We start from the raw sequence: 20993 nt of genomic DNA on the forward strand, positions 1-20993 counted from the left end.
AGCTACACAAGACCGAGTAAAACATAGCATCATAATGATGAAACATTTCGAACAATCTGAATTTTCCAGTCTTGTGAAATATTTTGAAGACATGTTGCACAAGAATCAGTACCTGTCAAACCCTTACAGCCCCTCAGAACTCATCCGCATTTGCTTAATCAAATTGCCTGAACATTTACGACATTATTTTGGCAGACGACATTGAAGCTTTTCAGGGACTATTACAAGAATTGGAAATTGACACTGACAATCGTGGGACGCGAAAACAGGAACACAACAATTACAGGTCACATCCGTCACAATTCTGCGATGAAAGAAATAATAAGTGGACACGACAAGGCTATTCTTACAACGTAAATCGTGACCAAAACAGACACCACCCGTATGACAACCGTTGGCAGAGGAGTAACAATTACTGGGAAAGATCACCTCTCTGCGGTAATGATTATCACAGAGACAATCAGAGAAACAGACAATATGGGAACCAAAATAATTATTATCAAGGGAGACAGAATAACGTCAGACGCAACGGTCCACTGCGCAGTTACGATTCCGGGAGAAATTCTCCACCCCATGACCGACAAAAAAGAAACTATGTAAACTACCGACAAAACGACAGACCTGAATTTCATCAGAACTGGCGGGATTCAAACAGGCCTGGGCCCTCTCGACAAGGTGAATTTGTAGAAGTTCGGTCTCCAAATCCCAATAACGACGCTCGTCAACAAAGAGACAATAGGCATGACTCACACTGCTGGCAGCCACAAAACGTACTTATGAAGCTCACGACGTAGCTGCCGTGGCTAGTAATTACATAAAAATGGAAGACGTTAGGGACATCTTACTCCAGGAACACGACATAAAACATAACAACATCGCATATCCTGTAATTCACATTACAGTAAATGACGTAAAATTTACGGCAGTGCTTGACTCTGGCAGTCCCATTTCAGCAATTAGTGAAACAGCCTTTAGCAAATGCAACAAATCGAACGATTGCCCCACACTTCCGTTACGTAAGATTAAATTACAAGGTGCAATCGTTGGAAAAAGTGTAGATGTACGCCAACAAACCAACTTAGAATTCTTTTGTCAAAGCCACGGCTTCTCTATGAACTTTCTTATTGTTCCATTATTGTCGACGAAAATTATATTGGGAGTAGACTTTTTGAATGAATACAAAGCAATCTTAAACTTTCACGATGCTGAAATAAGTTTAGAGAAAGAAGGTAAGTCAATAGCTTTGAAATTTGAAGATTGGCTCTCAAACCATGACTAGGAAATTAATCTGCTATACCTTCTGTTAGACAACAGTTCGGAATTATCGACGGAACTAGACACTAACAATCACTCTGCAAGTACTGACAGGGATGATATCGACGGCATACTTGATCCTAATGAGTTAATTCAGAATAAAATTCAAACAATTGAGTACTGTAATGACATTGATAGGCAGGACCTTTTTGAGATTTTACAAACATATTCCACAGTTTTTACTCACAAAACAGGATCAATCAAGGGATTTCAATACCAATTTCGTGTTCGTGAGCATACTAAATTTTGTGTTAGACCATACATAATTCCAGCATATTATAGGGACCGTGTTAGAACAGAAATACAATCTATGCTTGACGAGGGCATTATTGAGCCTGCAGTAAGCTCATACAACAATCAATTACATGTTGTTGAGAAGAAAAATGGATCGATCAGACTTGTCTTAGATTCGAGACAAATCAATACTATCATCGTTCCTGAAACAGACAGGACGCAAACGATGCAAGAACTTCTTCAAAATTTTAATGTTGTAAAAGTGTTGTGTTCTGTTGATCTCAGATACAGCTTTTATTAGATCGAACTTTATCCAGAATATAGAAAATACACAACTTTTCTTTGTTTCGGCGTTTGTTATCAATTTCGGAAACTTCCTTTTGGTTTGAACATTTCTTTGGCAGCGTTCATTCGCGGGCTAAATTCCATATTACCTGATTTCTTAAAACGTCACATCACCTCATATGTGGATGATATTCTAATAGCAGAAGCCTCATGGGAACAACATAATCGCATCCTCAACAGTTTGTTACGTATTTTTGCAGAATCTGGAATTACAGTTAACTTGGAAAAGTCTGAATTCGGTAGGTCAAAGGTGAGGTTTTGGGACATATTATTTCTTCTGAAGGCATTCAGCTGGATCCTGAAAAGTTAGAAGCAATCAGAGCCATTCCAGTTCCATCCACAAAAAAACAAGTCCGCAGTTTTCTAGGTCTCGTAAATTTTTACCGTCGTTTTCTGAATATGCAAATTCTAGTTACACCAAAACTCTGTTCTCTCACTGGAAAAAATACTGTTTGGAACTGGGATCTTCAAAATTAAATCATGACAGGTTAAAACGTTGGGCATTGTTTCTGCAAGAATTCCACTTCACAATAGTCTACATTCCCGCCAAGGAGAACATTGTTGCGGACGCACTGTCACGCGCACCGGTGGGCTTTAGAAAAGTAACACAGAAGGCAACCTCAAGAAAAATTTTAGTTTTCTTTACATTCAGAAAATCGCCTTTGGAAACTTCATCACCACATCTTTAAAGGACATTGCTCATGAACAAGATAAAGATCCGATTTGGAAAGACATCAAAAGTAAATGGCATGAAAAGACGCACATTTAGCGCAACAGGACATGCATTTGAGTGATTAATTTTGTACTTAAAGCATTTATTTTTAAAGATTTTTGAATTACAAAGAAAGTTTTCTGTGATACATTTCATTCCACTGCGGTAAACTGCAACACCTGAGGGTATAATTACATTAATCGTCAGGGGGGTACACGCCTACTTTGTGTACCATGTGTTTGGCAAGCACAAGGAGCCCTAGCTAATATGGTATTTGCTTATACAATTTTACACATCGGTACCAAATTTCTCTAACACAGAATTACACAGCTATCTGATTATTTAACAGAGAAACGAACTTTTTTTTTACTACATCAGTGACAATGTTTACGTAACTACTTATGAAATTGTATTTTTTCTGTACTTTGTGAACTGTTCATATTTTTTCGGAACCATTGTGATAATATGAGAGCTTTGAATGTCGTATTTGGTATGGGATCATGATTTTTAAAGTACGAGTGAGGTAGATGATACTACTGAAATGAGCAGAGAATTTTTTTTAGGTTTTTAAGTTATTGCAGAAAGCTACGACGTTTTTGAGATTTGACTGAGGTGTTATAATATTATTAAAACGACAATGTCTATTATGCTGTTGAGGTATGTTTATGATCAATAAGCTGATGCTATATGAGGAATGTGATTATGCTATGTATTTATTATGATGAAATATTGAAGAAGTGTCGACGAATATGTATATGTGTAATAAGGTAAGGAATAATGAGTAGTGGTTAGCTACTTTGTTTTGTGAAAAAGGATGTTGGTAACCAAGAATCTTATTTTAAGAGTTATGAAATGTGTGTATATGCGTGAATGTATCACAATGCTGCCGAAAATTTTTTGGACACTGTTATATTTATAAGATTTTGCTTCTACAGATTTGTAACGCAAATATTTCGACCTGTGAAATTTTATTTGTATCAAACTGTCACTGTAGCAGAAACTGATGTCGTAAATATTTCGGTAAGGAAGGTAGGTCACCTTGACGTAATGCACTGTAAGCACCCAGCCGCGCGACAGTCGCCTGGCAAAAAGCCATTAGTGTGTGCCTTTCAGAGGCACAGGTGGAGAAAAAAAAGAGGCCATTATCCTCGCTATTGACATTTCTTTGTAGAAAGCATCACAATTATGACACACCCAAACTTGAAAACATATGATTACACTGTGGCGCTCTTAATTTATGATATTTACTAAATTGCCTAATGGAATGATGAGAAACATTTTTACATCTATTGTTGTTCTAGTTGAGAAATTTTTTACAGCCTTTGGAGACGCCATTTGCCTAGTGAATGACGTTTCACACATTGCTTTGTATATATTTGCTCATTTCGTTTAATATCTAATTTCTAGCTGCACTGCAGCATTGGTTAAAATAAAATTTAATAGATGTACTAATATATGATCTACTTAAAAAAAAAATAAAAAAAAGAGGCGAGGGAGCACAAAAAGACATTTCCACTTCACAGGAATTGCATACATAATTTTTGTCAGTGACTTGGTAACTTGTCTGCTAGAGTAAGTTATAGTGATGTATCACTCTAGTGTTAAGATGTGACATTGGTATTAGACATGGCAATCTTTAGCGTAATATTTTTTCTGCTTGAGCTTTGTCACGTTTAGATATAAGTTATTGCATTTGCTGCTGCTATTTTCCAGGCATAGTGCTATTAAATTTCACTTTGTATTACTCTGTTAAGCCAGTTTTACTACTGATTTATTTTTCTTGTTTGCTCTACATTGCCTTATATTAGTTGTAATGTTGCATTTGCTTTCCTAATTTATATTTATTGCTGCCTGCTTTGCCAATTTGCATTTTTTGTCATTGCTGTTTGTGTTAATTGTTTTGTGCTGCTGCATTCCTCGTCCTTTAGTTTAGCATCTGAGCTCAATAGATTTAAGTTAGCTTAAGATGGGGTAGGCTATATAAGAGAACGAGTTGTGATGAATTGGATGAAATGCATGTGAAGCTATAAGAAAATGGTTTGACCAAAAAAGGATTTTGAAAGAGGATATGAACAAAAATAGTAGGGTTTAGGAACAATAGGTTTAGGTAGGATTTTCTTGGAAATAAATGATGAGGTAAGATAATGGAAAATAAATTTTGAGATAAGAAATATGTGAACATATTAATACAGAAAGCATGCTTGGATAGGATTTTTTGGTGGAAACAAATGTTGAAATAAGACGAAAGATCTATGGAATGAAGTTTTGGGTTGGATTGCAGTAACAAATGTCACACTGAAAACAAAGCCTGACCTGTCATTTGGTGTTATTCCGCTATGTGTTTGTGTACTCTTGTGTATTTGTGTTGTTCTTGTCTTTATGTGTTTATCTGATAAGACATATGTTGTAGAATTTTTCTAATACTCAGCTACATTCATTATGGTGAGGAATACTGTTATCCTCAAATATAATTTGCATTTATAATATGTTATTTAGTTTGTAAAGATCTTTAGACATAATTTATTCTGTGTTGTTTTAATGCTCACGTGTGAAGTTGATGTTTTGAAAGATGTTCTGACCTTTTATGTATTTACTTATGTCATAATTCCTGTAACACTGATGTATATGTCTATTTCTATTCTTTTGTAAAGCCTGTATTACTACAAATGTTATCTGTATTACTATGTTTTAATGATGTTTTCTGTATCTTTGTAATTGTATTCTCATGTTATAATATTTTAATTGACACCAGTTCATCAAATTAAGTAACTTGTAAGCATTCATTTCACTGCACACATTTCTGTTGGTCATAGTACGAGTATATGCACAATATGTGAAAAAAAGGACTGTTAGTGCTTGCACATGTGTTGATAATTCAACAAGGGATTGGTTAACAGCATTGCTGGTTCTAAGGACATTTCAAAAAAATTTTTTGTGAGTGCACAAGAAGTGGTTCATGGACTTGCTATATTGTCCACAAGACTCTTTGATGGTGATTGTGCACTTGCACAGTCGCAACGGATGGCTGCTAGCCATCTCTACAAGGACTACAGTGGGTCTACACCTTTGATGACTCACCAATACCACTATTTCTACAAGGACTGCAGTGGGTCTGCACCTCTGGTGGCCCACCAATACCGTAATCTCTAACAGGACTACAGTGATCTGCTCTGTGATGACCTACCTACCAATATTCTTGAACTTCGATTGACTCTCCTGTGGGTTTGCTCTGTTGTGGCCCATTACCTGTCTGCATGTCAAGAGTCAGCACTGTCTTTCCGTTGGAAGGACAACACTACTTCTTCAAGGCAGCATGGAAATCCACTACTTCCATGTGCATTTTCATTTACTAATGAGACTTCGTGAAAAAAACTGTAATTACTACTGTGATGAATGATCAGGACTGTCTTTACGGACTGTAAGAAAATTTTAGCTTTTGACCAACATTGTATCAATACGTGTGTGCATTTGATATCTTTGTTTTTGTAATTATGAACATTTTTTTCAAATCTGTATTGGCCACTGCCCAAAACAATTTGTAAAATTTTTGGTGGGGAGCATGGGGGCTATGTAAGTAGGCTGTTTATGTTTTTATATCAGTAACGCCACGTAGCGCTCTGTATGAAAATCACTGACTGTGCTGTGTGCAGTCTGAGGCTGGTCGGCATTGTTGCAATATTCGCCATTGTAGTGTTGGGCAGTTGGCTGTTAACAGCGAGTAGCGTTGCGCAGTTGGAGGTGAGCCGCAAGCAGTGGTGGATGTGGGGAGAGAGATGGCGGAGTTTTAGAGAGCGGATGATCTGGACAGAGACAGTAAATTTGTAAGACTGGATGTCATGAACTGATATATATTATGACTTTTGAACACTATTAAGGTAAATACATTGCTTCTTCTCTATCAAAATCTTTCATTTGCTAACTATGCCTATCAGTAGTTAGTGCCTTCAGTAGTTAGAATCTTTTATTTAGCTGGCAGTAGTTGCGCTCGCTGTATTGTAGTTGTTCAAGTAACGAAGATTTTTGTGAGGTAAGTGATTCATGAAAGGTAGAGGTTGTTGTTAGTCAGGGCCATTCTTTTGTAGGGATTTTTGAAAGTCAGATTGCGCTACGCTAAAAATATTGTGTGTCAGTTTAAGCACAGTCATTTATAATTTTTCTAAGGGGACGTTTCAAATCTTATGGGACTTAACTGTTAAGGTCATCATTCCCTAAGCTTACGCACTACTTAATCTAAATTATCCTAAGGACAAACACGCACACCCATGCCTGAGGAAGGACTCGAACCTCCGCCGGGATCAGCCGCACAGTCCATGACTGCAGCGCCCTAGACTGCTCGGCTAATCCTGCGAGGCGTGTTTATGTGCCACGCCCATTTTTCTGTCACTCACTTCTCTGCATATATTTTAGATCTTTAATTCCCCTACATTGCACGTTAAGGATTTTTTTTTTTTTACTCCCGAGTGTGTTTGCTATCCTTGGAAATGCAACGGTCGCTATTGTATTGTTTCTGTTGTTTGTAAACAACACGCTTTCAAACACACGATTAGTTTTGTTCAAGTGTGATTGCGAGTAGTTGTTGTAGAAAACTTGCAGGTATACTATGGGCAGGCAATTAAGAAAAATAAAGAAAATCTGGAGGCAATGAAGAGAGATGTTTGGGCCATATTCTTCCATAAGTCCTCTACTGATAAGCCATGTCATGGATTGTGTCCATCAGGAGAAAATTAGTGGTGCAAATACAATAGGGCTCACGCAATTGGAGAATCTTATTCTCACCAGCATTCTCTTCCTGCTGCTGTTATTACAGCAATTAAACCTATTTTCAGAGACTTGGCTCATCCTCACCTTCTAAGGAAATGTCTGCATGGGCAGACACAGAACCCAAATGAATGTCTCAACAGCATAATTTGGAACCACCTTCCTAAAACTATATTTGTAGGCACACATAAAATGAAGCTAGGAGTTCATGATGCTGCTATTACATTCAATTGTTGTAATATCGGAAAGTGTTGGGTACTGAAAAAGCTAGGAATTAATCCTGGTGAAAATATTATCACTGGGCTGCAACATTGCGACAAAATGAGGATAGCTGATGCAGACAGGTCTGCATCTAACATGACCAAGAAAGCAAGACAAACATCCAGGGAGGTGAAAAAGAAGTTGGAAGACCTGCCAGGGGCCAAAGAAGGGCCATCATATGCAGCAGGACAGTTTTAATTAACTGTAAGTAACAAATTTCAAAAGTTTTTTCTTTAAAGTCAATTTCCCGCAAACTAAAATTTTCAGTACATATGCCCCATTATATCAGGAACTATCATAGGTAAACGAATTAAATTTTCAGAGACTCTGTATAACATAAAAAACCACCATTCATTAATATTCCCTCATTGGGAAGTTCACAAAAAATATTTTCTGCAGAGAAAACGTTATATATTTTGTTAATAAATTTAAAAAAGTACTTGTGAAAAACCATTAAATGGATAAAATAGATTTTAAATGCTTTTTTATTTCAGTCTCTGATCACAATATGCATTCTTTAGACGATGACCAGTTTCAGTCTGTAATGACCATCCTCAGATCTTTTTTACACCATGTCCTAAAGTGATATGGCCATAATGGCATCGTCAAAACATATAAATATAATCAGCATAGCATCGTCACATATATATGGTGTAGAATAGGCCGCATCCTATGGACATGGTGTAAAAAAGATCTGAGGATGGTCATTACAGACTGAAACCGGTCATTGTCTAAAGAATGCATATTGTGATCAGAGACTGAAATAAAAAAGCATTTTTCAGTATTGGGTCACTGTTTGTATAAGCGATTATGTCGCAGTTGGTGAAAATAAATTTTAGTACAGTTGACTCTATTATCATCATGTAACATACAGTAAAAATATTAAGGTCCTGCATCAAATAGTTTTTTTTCAGAAATGTGTCATATACTTGTCTAAATTAACATGGGTTAGATAGGCAGGTTGTGGTCCCCTTAAGGAGAGTGCTGTGTCTTATGCAACAATGAAAAACTGGGTGTTTGACTTCAAACGTGGAAATACCAGTGTGGAAGATGCGCCAAGGACCTGTCACCATTGCCACTGATGAAACAGCGACTGCAATTGACGACACGATTTTGCAGGATCGTCGAACAGTGTTGCAGCACATTGAAATAACATTTGGAATCTGCCATGAGCGTGCTTATGACATTGTTGTGGATATTTTGGGAATGTGGGAAGTTTCATCTCTGTGGTCTCGAAAGACTTGAATGCATATGTACTGTGTTGTGAAGAAATCGTTCGGCAATTTGAAGCGGATTAAGACGGCTTTCTTGCAAGGTATGTGACAATGGACGAAACTTGGGTTCACCACTTTGATCCTGAGACAAAACAACAGGTACAACAATGGAAACATCTTTCAACCACTAACTTGAAATTCCAGGTACAAAAATCAGTCGGTAAGGTGAGGGCATCGGTCTTCTGGAATGCAGAAGGGGTAATTGTGGTGGATTACTTGCAAGAGGGCGTAACTATCGGTGAATCATACTATTGCACTCTTCTGCGTATTTGAGAGAAGAGATAAAGAAAAAAAGGCGCTGAAAATTAGTGTGCGGTGTTCTTTCGCATCAGGACAACGCATCGGGTCAGAGCCCTCGCAACGCTGGAAACTCTGCCTGAATGCGAGTTCAAATTGTTACGTCATCCACCATATTCTCCACATTTGGCTCCATCATAATTTTAACATTTCCCAAATCTAAAAAAAGAACTCAAAGGAAGACGATTTGACAAAGAGGATGCAGTGATTGATGCTGTGAACGCTTGGTTGGACTCGAAATGGAAGAACTTTTATTTGAATATTTTGTAAAAGTTATCAGAGCGTGCCCGCAAGTGTATTAGTGTACACGGGTATTATATTGAAAAATAAATTGGCATTATGAACTTTCTGTCATTCTTTATTTGTTAGGTTAGAAACTTTTTAAATTATTGTCAACAAGTCTACTCTATGGACGTTAATACAAGGGAGGATCGGAAAGTAACGCACAATTTTTTTGCCTCCCTTGATATTGCAGCCGGATTGTTGAAACTTACGACGATGTAGTTTGAATATGGGGTATTTTGTTTCGATGTGTAACTCTAGCGAGGGAGGCCTGAACTATGGCACTAACATGGCGTGCATGTTACTGTTGTCAGCTGACGAAGAGCAGCGAAGTGTAGTTCGATACTTGAAGACCAAAAGACATAAACCGAGTGAAATTTACAGGGACATAAGTTGCGTGTATAGGGACGACAGTATGGACCATAGCAATGTCTCCATGTGGTGTACATTCTTCCAAGAGGACCTTGTAAGCCTCAGTGATTTGCCACACTCCGGGCGGCCGGTAACAGCTACAACCGCGCAGAATGTTGGAGCCATTGAGGCAGCAATTTAGGAAGACTGGGGTGTGCAACTGCGCACCTTATCGCAGCAGTTCCATATTTCTGAAGATGCGGTGCATGATAATGTTCATGACACGTCGAAATTTCGTAAAGTTAGCGCCCGCCTAAGAACCTGACAGACAGCCACAAGGTACAGCGAATGATGACAATCTTGGACCACTCAAGCGTTACGCTGCAGAAGGATACGACTTTTTGAAAGAAACAGTCTCTAGCGATGAGTCGTTGGTGTAGCACTTCACACCCGAAACCAAGCAGGTCTCTATGGAGTGGAAACGTTCTGGTTCCCCAGTACGAAAAAAATTCAGAGTGACTCAGTCCGGTAGAAAAGTGCTTGTGACAGTGTTTTGGCATATGCTGAACACGGGACCACTGTGAATGCTGCGGCCTACACTAACACTTTGGTTTAGTTGCGTCGTGCCCTTCGTGACAAACGCCATAACATTAATGCTGACGGTGTCAAACTCTTTCACCATAATGCTCGCCCCCATGTTGCTACTCCCGTTCGTAAGAAAGTCGCCGAATTTGGGTGGGAGACCCTCCAGCATCCACCATACAGTTCGGACCTTGCACCGTCGGACTTTCATTTGTTTTGTCCCGTGAATAAATCTGACCGGCCATCGCCTTGCGACAGAAGCGGAAGTGAAATCAGCAGTCCGCGGATAGCTATACTCCAACCAAATGGAGAGGGCGTATTGAAACTGGTACCACGATGGGAGAAATGTGATGAGAGCGTTGGTGACCGTGTGGAAAATTAGGTAAAATATGTAAGTTCAATTGTGATTTTGTTTTGTTACCTATTAAACTTTCTGATAATAGAATTATTGTGCGTTACTTTCCGATCTTCCCTCGTAGCTCTATGGAGATATATCGCTTCAACATGACTAATTAATATCTTTCGTGGGAAATTTATTTCCTTAAATTGTTGCACTGATGAGAAATGTCAATGAAAGGAATTTACATTTCGTTTAATTGCTGAGGCATATTACATTGGGCAGCAAATTACGAAATATGATATTTGTTACGACTTATGCTGCCTTATGATGGATGCCGTTTTCGGACTGACGTCAACTTATGTTTCTTAACTACAGTATTTCATTCACATGTTACACATACGAACACTGCCTGTCGATGGATACTACTCGTACTTATTTTGCTTTTCACTTAATCATCACTGTCTGGTGCACTTCCTACCTACCATCGGGCTTCAGAGGTCCGTCCATGATGTTTCATACCTTCTCTATTAGTAACTATGTATTTTATTTTAATGAAATTTTATGGGTTTTCCTAATATGTTAAGTCAGTCACAATTTTGCAAAAAATTATAAAAATTAACCTATGGCTTTGTGTTAAAGTGTTTGTGCACGTTTGCTCCCGTACAGAACTCGCACCATCTGTTACATCAGGTGTTCAACAGTCCTCCTTGTGACAAACATATGTTTATTTTGGTGCATTATTTCATAACAATTGTCTGTTCAAAAAACTGAAAATGTTATGGAGAACAGGACTATCACATGAGGAGAAAGGGGAATTGCTGGAACAGTCTCCTGATTCTGAAAACCCACCTAGTGAACGCGAATCTTCCAATGGTGATGATAATGTGGTAGTTGTCGCTGGGAACTCAGAACTACACGAAGATGGAGATAATGAAAAATCCCTTTACAAAGATGGAGAATAACAATTTAATGGAAATTCTCTTGAGTGTGACTTATTGTTTCTCGTTATGGGAATAAAATATGGGCTACAGCTCCTCAAGTTGGAATGTCTGGCAGGCGGAGAAAGAAGAGTGGTTTGAAAGAAGAGCAGGGACCTAAGTTATTCGGTTAGGAAGTGTGATAAGGAAGAAGTTTTTTTATGTTGTTCTTTCGTATATCCCTCATTGACAAAATGTGCGCGTGGACTAGCAAGCAACGTTCAATCATTTACGAGGACTGGGTGGACATGGATATTCATGAAATAAGAAAGTTCTTTGGTGTTCTTTTCCTGACTGGAGTTTACAAGTTAAGTAATGAAGATATCATCAGCTCTGGAATACTGAGAATGGCCGACTACTTTCAGTGAAATTATGTCTCACAACCGCTTCTATGATGTTCTGAGGGCGTTGCAATTTGACAATCCAGCAACCCAAAGTGAACACAGGTCAAGTAGCAAATTTGAAACAGGGAAGTTTTTGAGATGCGGGAAATTACCCTTTAGGGATGCCACATTCCAGGATGGTGCATGACCCTGGATGGACAGTAGGTCACATTTCGAGATCGCTGTTAATTTCGACAATACATCCCATCAAAACCTGGTAGAGTGCAGCTATCCTGTGCTGGAAGATGAACGTGTATTTGGGAAAGGAGGAAGGAACCAGAACAGTACGACTTGGAGAGAATGTACTGAAAAGCCAAGTGATTGAATCTGAAAAGTCTGAACATAATATCACCTGTCATAATTTTTTTTTTTTTACATCTCTCAATTTAGCTCATTATTTGCTGTCAAAACATCTGACACTAATCGGTACTGCCCGCATCTCGTGGTCGTGCGGTAGCGTTCTCGCTTCCCACGCCCGGGTTCCCGGGTTCGATTCCCGGTGGGGTCAGGGATTTTCTCTGCCTCGTGATGGCTGGGTGTTGTGTGATGTCGTTAGGTTAGTTAGGTTTAAGTAGTTCTAAGTTCTAGGGGACTGATGACCATAGATGTTGTCCCATAGTGCTCAGAGCCATTTGAACCATTTGAACTAATCGGTACTAACCGAAAAAAACAAAGTTGAACTGCCCGCCGATTATATTACACCTAAAGGACGTGAAGTATACTCTACCTTATTTGGTTTTCAACTAGATGTGATGAGAGCCTCTTATATTCCTAAGAAGAACAAAGTTATTCCAGTCCTTAGCTCTCTTCATGACCAACCAACGGTGTCATCATCATAAGTAAAGAAGCCTGAAGTTATAATGACAGACAATGCCACAAAGGGCGATGTTGACACCATGGACCAAAAGATAGGATGCTGGTGTGAAGGGAAAAACGAGGCCCTGGCAGTTGGTGATTTTCTTCAACATGGTTGATGTAAGTGTAATGAATGCATAATCTGGACTATTAAGAAATGAGATGTCGGACTTACATCATCAATTTGGAAAAGCAACTAGCAGGGGTAAAGAAGTGAATGAATTCATTAGTAACACGGATCCAGGAACGGCAGTGAAACCACCAGCTAAGAAAAGATGTGCATATTGTTTAGAGAAGAAAGATAGAAAAAGCAAATTACATGTTATAAGCGCACCAAACCTGTATGCTTGGGGCATTCTGCTGTTGTCTGCAGACCTTACACAAATTTGCAGTAAGAATAAAAACCACTAGTGAAAGTATAGGAAATGTGTATTTTAAATATAAAATTTAAGTAAATAAAAGTATTTAAAAAGTATTTACACTTCAAAAGTCATTCACATCATAGGTAGTCAAAATAGTGACATTTTATGGCAGTTTAAACAACACGGATCTGAGCAGCGCGACTGGTAGGCAACACCGTGCAAATTTTCTGGTAAGCTTAGGGTTAAATTTGCATCGCACAATCTGTAGTGGCACTTGGTACCTTTACTTAATTGACGTGGTACTTTTCTTTTTGCCTGGTGTCGTGTTCGAGGATATTTAAGTTTTATTTGTGTATTTTCAATTCCTTCTAACATATTTACAAATTTGTCAGATACAGAGGAATGGTTAGATTGATGACTTTCGAAAGAGGGGCTTGCAGGAAACTGTTTATCGGGTATGCTGCATTGCTCTTACATTCTTTTCTGAGTTGGGAAGATGATTGATCTAAATGGTGATAACGTGCGAAAATAATTGCTGACCTATGCAGTAAGTCACGTAAGTTGCTCGAACAGATAGGCATGAGGTAGCCTTCAGTCGCTTCTCGTACTTTAGTGCTACATTGACACACACTGTCGGCGACGGCTTACCTGTGCAGGAAAACGGCGAGCCCTAGTGGTATGGAGGTGGCGAGCATGAAGGGCACCCAGTCGCGGCAGAGCCACGCCACCATGGGCATGACCAGCATGCCCAGCGTCCACGCTAGGCACTGCATCATCATCACGCGGCCCTTAGTCTCCTCGTCGCACACCTCCATGCCTGTGGGCGGCACGTACGTCGAGGTTACTCCATGTACAAGTAAAGAATTACTTACTTGCTAGATACATCGAGCATTTCTCTAAAGGAACAGACCAGTATACTCTAGAGGCTTCACGTAATTATAAGCTAACTAGTTGTATTCAACAACGCTTTACTGTGGCTCTGTCCGTTTAAATGGAAAAGAAAGAAAACAGAAAGCATGCGTTTCTAACATGTCTAGGAAATGGTTACACATCCTAATCTCCTCTCCGCTGTCTCTGTCCATCTCCCCCTCCCCCTTCTTTGTTTATATCCTCCGCCTTCCTCCTTCTCTGTCCATCACCCCCTCCCCCCGTCTCTCTCCATCTCCTCCTGCCCTCTCTCCACCCCGTCCCTGTCCATCACCTTCTCCCCCTTTCTCTGCCCATTTTCTCCTTCCCCACACACTCTCACTAATCCCCTCCTGCCCATCCTCTCTCCTCCTCTCTCAGTCCATCACCTCCTCCCCTTTCTCTGTCCATCTTCTCCTCCCCCCTTTCTCTCCATCTCCTTCTTCCTTTCCTGTGTCCATTTCCTCCCACCTCTCTGTCCATCCGCCCCTTCCCGCCTCTCTTTGACTTTGAAATTTGTTTACTGTTAATGCAAATTCAGATTCTGTAGTAGTATTCTAGTCATAAACCAGTAAGCCATAAATACAGCTTCCCTGTTTGTTAAGAACGTTCCGCTACCGTATGTTTTTTTATATGCATTACTAAGTGTGTAGTCTATATGTGTCTAAACGTTTATTACAATGATGTAACGTTTATTACAGTGATATATAAAGATTTTAAATAAATCGGAAAAGTACATTTTGAGATTTTTGCTAACAAAAGTTTTCCATTTATATTTTTATACATGGCATACACAGGGTGTTACAAAAAGGTACCGCCAAACTTTCAGGAAACATTCCTCACACACAAAGAAAGAAAATATGTTATGTGGACTTGTGTTCGGAAACTCTTACTTTCCATGTTAGAGCTCATTTTATTACTTCTCTTCAAATCACATTAATCATGGAATGGAAACATACAGCAATAGAACGTACCAGCGTGACTTCAAACACTTCGTTACAGGAAATGTTCAAAATGTCCTCCGTTAGCGAGGATACATGCATCCACCCTCCGTCGCATGGAATCCCTGATGCGCTGATGCAGCCCTGGAGAATGGCGTATTGTATCACAGCCGTCCACAACACGAGCACGAAGAGTCTCTACATTTGGTACCGGGGTTGCGTAGACAAGAGCTTTCAAATGCCCCCATAAATGAAAGTCAAGAGGGTTGAGGTCAGGAGAGCGTGGAGGCCATGGAATTGGTCCGCCTCTACGAATCCATCGGTCACTGAATCTGTTGTTGATAAGCGTACGAACACTTCGACTGAAATGTGCAGGACTTCCATTGTGCATGAACCACATGTTGTGTCGTACTTGTAAAGGCACATGTTCTAGCAGCACAGGTAGAGTATCCCGTATGAAAACATGATAACGTGCTCCATTGAGCGTAAGTGGAAGAACATGGGGCCCAATCAAGACATCACCAACAATGCCTGCCCAAACTGTAGAGCAATGAGTCGCATGTCAACACAAGCACCGAAGTGAACATTACCTTCCTGCAATTGGGCCAACTGGCGGTGAATCGAGGAAGTACAGTACATACTGACGAAACTAAAATGAGCTCTAACATGGAAATTAAGCGTTTCCGGACACATGTCCACATAACATCTTTTCTTCATTTGTTTGTGAGGAATGTTTCCTGAAAGTTTGGCCGTACCTTTTTGTAACACCCTGTATATACAGGGTGGTCCATTGATAGTGACCGGGACACATATATCACGAAATAAGTATCAAACGAAAAAACTACATAGAACGAAACTCGTCTAGCTTGAAGGGGGAAACCAGATGGCGCTATGGTTGGCCCGCTAGATGGCGCTGCCATAGGTCAAACAAATATCAACTGCGTTTTTTTAAAATAGGAACGCCCATTTTTATTACATATTCATGCAGTACGTAAAGAAATATGAATGTTTTAGTTGGATCACTTCTTTCGCTTTGTGATAGATGGCGCTGTAATAATCACAAACGTATAAGTACGTGGTATCACATAACATTCCGCCAGTGCGGACGGTATTTGCTTCGTGATACATTACCCGTGTTATAATGGACCGTTTACCAACTGCGCGAAAGGTCGATGTCGTGTTGATGTATGGCTATTGTGACCAAAATGCCCAAGGGGCGTGTGCTATGTCTGCTGCTTGCTATCCTGGACGACATCATCCAACTGTCCACACCGTTCGCGGGATAGTTACATTATTTAAGTAAACAAGAAGTGTTCAGCCACACATGAAACGTCAACCACGACCTGCAACAAATGATGATGCCCAAGTAGGTGTTTTAGCTGCTGTCGTGGCTAATCCACACATCAGTAGCAGACAAATTGTGCAAGAATCGTGAATCTCAAAAACGTCGGTGTTGAGAATGCTACATCAACATTGATTGCACCCGTACCATATTTCTATGCACCAGGAATTGCATGGCGACGACTTTGAACGTCGTGTACAATTCTGCCACTGTGCACAAGAGAAATTACGGGACGATGACAGATTTATTGCTCGCGTTCTATTTAGCGACGAAGCGTCATTCACCAACAGCGGTAACGTAAACCCGCATAATATGCACTATTTGGCAACGGAAAATCCACGATGGCAGCGACAAGTGGAATATCAGCGACCTTGGCGGGTTAATGTATGGTGCGGCATTATGGGAGGAAGGATAATTGGCCCCCATTTTATCGATGGCAATCTAAATGGTGCAATGTATGCTGATTTCCTACGTAATGTTCTACCAGTGTTACTACAAGATGTTTCACTGCATGACAGAATGGCGATGTACTTCCAACATGATGGATGTCCTGCACATAGCTCGCGTGCGGTTGAAGCGGTGTTGAAAAGCATATTTTTATGACAGGTGGATTGGTCGTCGAAGCACCATACCATGGCCCGCACGTTCAGCGGATTTGACGTCCCCGGATTTCTTTCTGTGGGGGAAGTTGAAGGATTTTTTCTGTCGTGATCCACCGACAACGCCTGACAACAAGCTTCACCACATCGTCAATGCATGTGCGAACATTACGGAAGGCGAACTACTCGCTGTTGAGAGGAATGTGGTTACACGTATTGCCAAATGCATTGAGGTTGACGGACATCATTTTGAGCATTTATTACATTAAAGTGGTATTTACAGGTAATCACGCTGTAACAGTATGCGTTCTCAGAAATGATAAGTTCACAAATGTACATGTACCACATTGGAACAACTGAAACAAAATGTTCAAACGTACCTACGTTCTGTATTTTAATTTAAAAAACCTACCTGTTACCAATTGTTCGTCTAAAATTGTGAGCCATATGTTTGTGACTATTACAGCGCCATCTGTCACAAAGCGAAAAAAGTGGTCCAACTAAAGCATTCATATTTCTTTACGTACTACACGAATATGTAATAAAAATGGGGGTTCCTTTTAAAAAAACGCAGCTGATATCCGTTTGACCTATGGCAGCGCCATCTAGCGGGCCAACCATAGCGCCATCTGGTTTCCCCCTTCAAGCTAGACGAATTTCGTTCTTTGTAGTTTTTTTGTTTGATGCTTATTTCGTGAGATATGTGACCCGGTCACTATCAATGGACCACCCTGTGTATATATATATATATATATATATATATATATATATATATATATATATACCATATGTAAAAATATAAATGGAAAACTTTTGTTACCAAAAATCTCAAAATGTACTTTTCCGATTTATTTAAAATCCTTATACATCACTGAAGAATTAGGTACCTAACAACAACACGCCAGTGTTAGAATCCAACGTTCCATCTAAAATAAGAAGCGATCGGTCAAGAACTTTCGGGGATTAACGACTTTAAGCAAACCAATATTGACTTTTTCTAACGTTTTCCTTTTAGTACTCATATATTACATATATACCAAATGGCATTCCAGTAGGTATGTGAAGACACGTGAATATTCGAGTGCAATGTTGTATCAAAATTTCAAAGCAATCTGAGAAGAAGTTCCGAAGATGTGAAGTTTTGAAGAAACGAGCATAACGTTTGTACTTACGCAGAAAGTATAAATGTTCCTAATCTCAAATCTCTCAAAATTTGTTGAGCGAATGCTTTGCAGTTTTGACCCAACGTTGCACTGGAATACGCGTTTTTTTATATACGTATTTTTAATATGTGTAACATATAATTTTTATAAATTTAATAATAGGGAAACTTGGTTATAAAAAAATCTCAGAAATTTATATATACAGAGTGGTCCAAAACTATACGTCAAAAATGTAAGGGCAGGAAGAGGGGACCAAAATAAGCAGATTTAGTATGAACATGTGTGTAGTAACGACACATTACAGCTCCAGCTCGTACAACAAGTATGACCCACAGATACTGAAAAGGCGTATAAAGACAAATGACACCAGAATTTATTAATAGTTTACAAGAGCTGCTCGAAAGAGCGGCCAGCAACAGTGATACACGATTCACAGCTACGGCGTATGGATCGGTGTGCATTACAAAAGGCGTCAGGCGTGTCGATCACATGTCCAGCAGCAACAGACACGCGGGCAACTAGATCTACTTCAGATGTGACGGGCTCTCGTACACCAAACTTTTCATATGACCGCACAAGAAAAAACCCACGCAGGTTAAACCGGGAGACCGCGAGAAAGCGGTGGCCGCTCCGTCCTATCCACTGCTGGCCGTAGCCAGTGTCCATGCGGTTCCTGACGTCTCGACTGAAGTGAGCCGGGGCTCCATCGTGCTGGAACCAGATTCGACTGCGGACAACCAGAGGAGCTATGAGCATTGTTCATCTTTGCTACTATGAAACACATCTCCTTTATTGAAAAAGTGCTCATATGCACTTTAGAGCGCATGTTTACTAGACATTTTTTCCTTGCTTTGGTCCATACCACCTCCTCTGACAGTTGCCTACCCTACAATATTAGCAGCAACAGTACCAGTACATGTATTCCAGTGGCAGAGGTATCAGGACCGTTTTTGCTTATAGCTTTCGATTCTTTCGTTTCCGATACAGGGACGCTTACCTCTAATTGATGCATTAATCCTTCTCTATCATCTCAGAAAGTTTTTAGCATTATCATGGGAACACCCTGTATACATACATTTACAGGTGCCGGCACCAACAGCTTTGACGGTCTGTAGCGGCGCTGGACGACGTTTCCGGACATGGGTTCCTTTGTAAAATATGATATACTACGTCCCCTCTACAACCTCTAGAAGTGTCTAATATGAATTGTGAAACATGTACGCCCACCCTGGGCTAAGTGCGGGACGTATTAGTGGCCACCGCTTGGGGCGACAAGCTGCGAGATTAGTATGAAGCGTGTATCACAATTAGTGGCGGAAACTAACACTGGTGAAAGTCTACGAGGGAAAATGGAGGAGGGCGAGGGCGGCAGATGGTAAGTCGCTTGTGCGGATAAAGGTTCGGCCATGGGTAGGAGGCTCTCTCGTTCGCAAAGAGGCGGAATCACAACTCGTCGGGCCACACTACACGCGTCCAGTAACTTACTGCCTGGTGATTTTGTTGTTTGGCTATTGAAGACGAGCAGCTTTGCGTGCCATTGAGATCAATGGCTTTGTCAACGGCCTTGCCGCAGTGGTAACACCTGGACCCGTCAGATCACCGAAGTTAAGCGCTGTCGGGCTGGGCTAGCACTTGGATGGGTGCCCATTCGGTCTGCCGAGCGCTGTTGGCAAGCGAGCTGCACTCAGCCCTTGTGAGGCAAACTGAGGAGCTGCTTGATTGAGAAGTAGCGACTCCGGTCTCGGAAACTGACCTACGACCGGGAGAGCGGTGTGCTGATCACATGCCCCTCAGTATCTGCATCCAGTGACACCTGTGGGCTGAGGATGACACGGCGGCCAGTCGGTAGCTTTGGGCCTTCATGGCATGTGAGGGAGGAGTTTAGTTTTTTTAGTGAGCAATGGTTTTGTGCGAGGTAAGCGACTCCATATACCCACTGCATGCTGTTCCCTTCGCAATGTTCGATCGGAAACTGGTTGAGATGGACCTGCACTCGCCGACAGCATTTACACCTGTCTGATTTGAAAGAGATTGCCTTTGACAAGGCACGAAACTTTTCAATGTCAATAAACTTCACCAACAGCCGTATACTTTAATATATTTTATTTTATTCTCAAAGCAAACAGTTTCAGCAATTCATTTTGCCATCTTGAGGCTCCATACGCTCTTATCCAAATAAGCGAACTTATCGTGTAGCGCCAAACACACTGGATATCATGAATTCCAATCGTTATAGAAATGCTTCATACGAAGACGTGACAGCATGAAGCTCGTCACCGCTTCCTGTCTCTTCATGACCACCGTTCGTAAGCCGTCACATGACTGAAGGCGGTAGACCAAGTCTTGAGGCGCGTTGGACAGTCCGCGTTGATATACCAACAAAACACACAACTTTGTTCACGGTATACTTATGGGAACGTCCAAGCACGAGCGCACATTTCTACCATTTTGTCACGTCTCCACTTTCACCCATGTTACTGCGCTGATTCCGTACGGCCAACTGGCATATACGTATCACTTCACTGCCATTACTTTTGTCAGGTATACAGCTCGTGAGGGTACAGTGTCCTCACATGGCAATGTATTTGCCGTATGTTAATGATTTATATATTTATCGCCGAAGTTCTCCATTGAGCGTGTTGTACCCGTGGCTACCAGTGTGAGTTACTCTCTGCTTGTTGACAATATGCTGGGGACCAGTTATTCTTGTGGTGC

At 40.5% G+C, this 20993-nt stretch overlaps 1 protein-coding gene across 1 annotated transcript in view; it reads right to left on the reverse strand.

Annotated features, from left to right (window-relative positions):
- LOC126438389 (solute carrier family 22 member 7-like) overlaps positions 1–20993 on the reverse strand; it is a 147127-nt gene that overhangs the window by 85048 nt on the left and 41086 nt on the right. Inside the window, exon 5 of the mRNA XM_050090549.1 lies at positions 13976–14144. Coding sequence (XP_049946506.1) covers positions 13976–14144 — 169 coding nt within the window. The remainder of the gene's footprint in view (positions 1–13975; positions 14145–20993) is intronic.

Source organism: Schistocerca serialis, chromosome 1 (genome assembly GCF_023864345.2).
Source record: "Schistocerca serialis cubense isolate TAMUIC-IGC-003099 chromosome 1, iqSchSeri2.2, whole genome shotgun sequence".
Lineage (NCBI taxonomy): Eukaryota > Metazoa > Arthropoda > Insecta > Orthoptera > Acrididae > Schistocerca > Schistocerca serialis.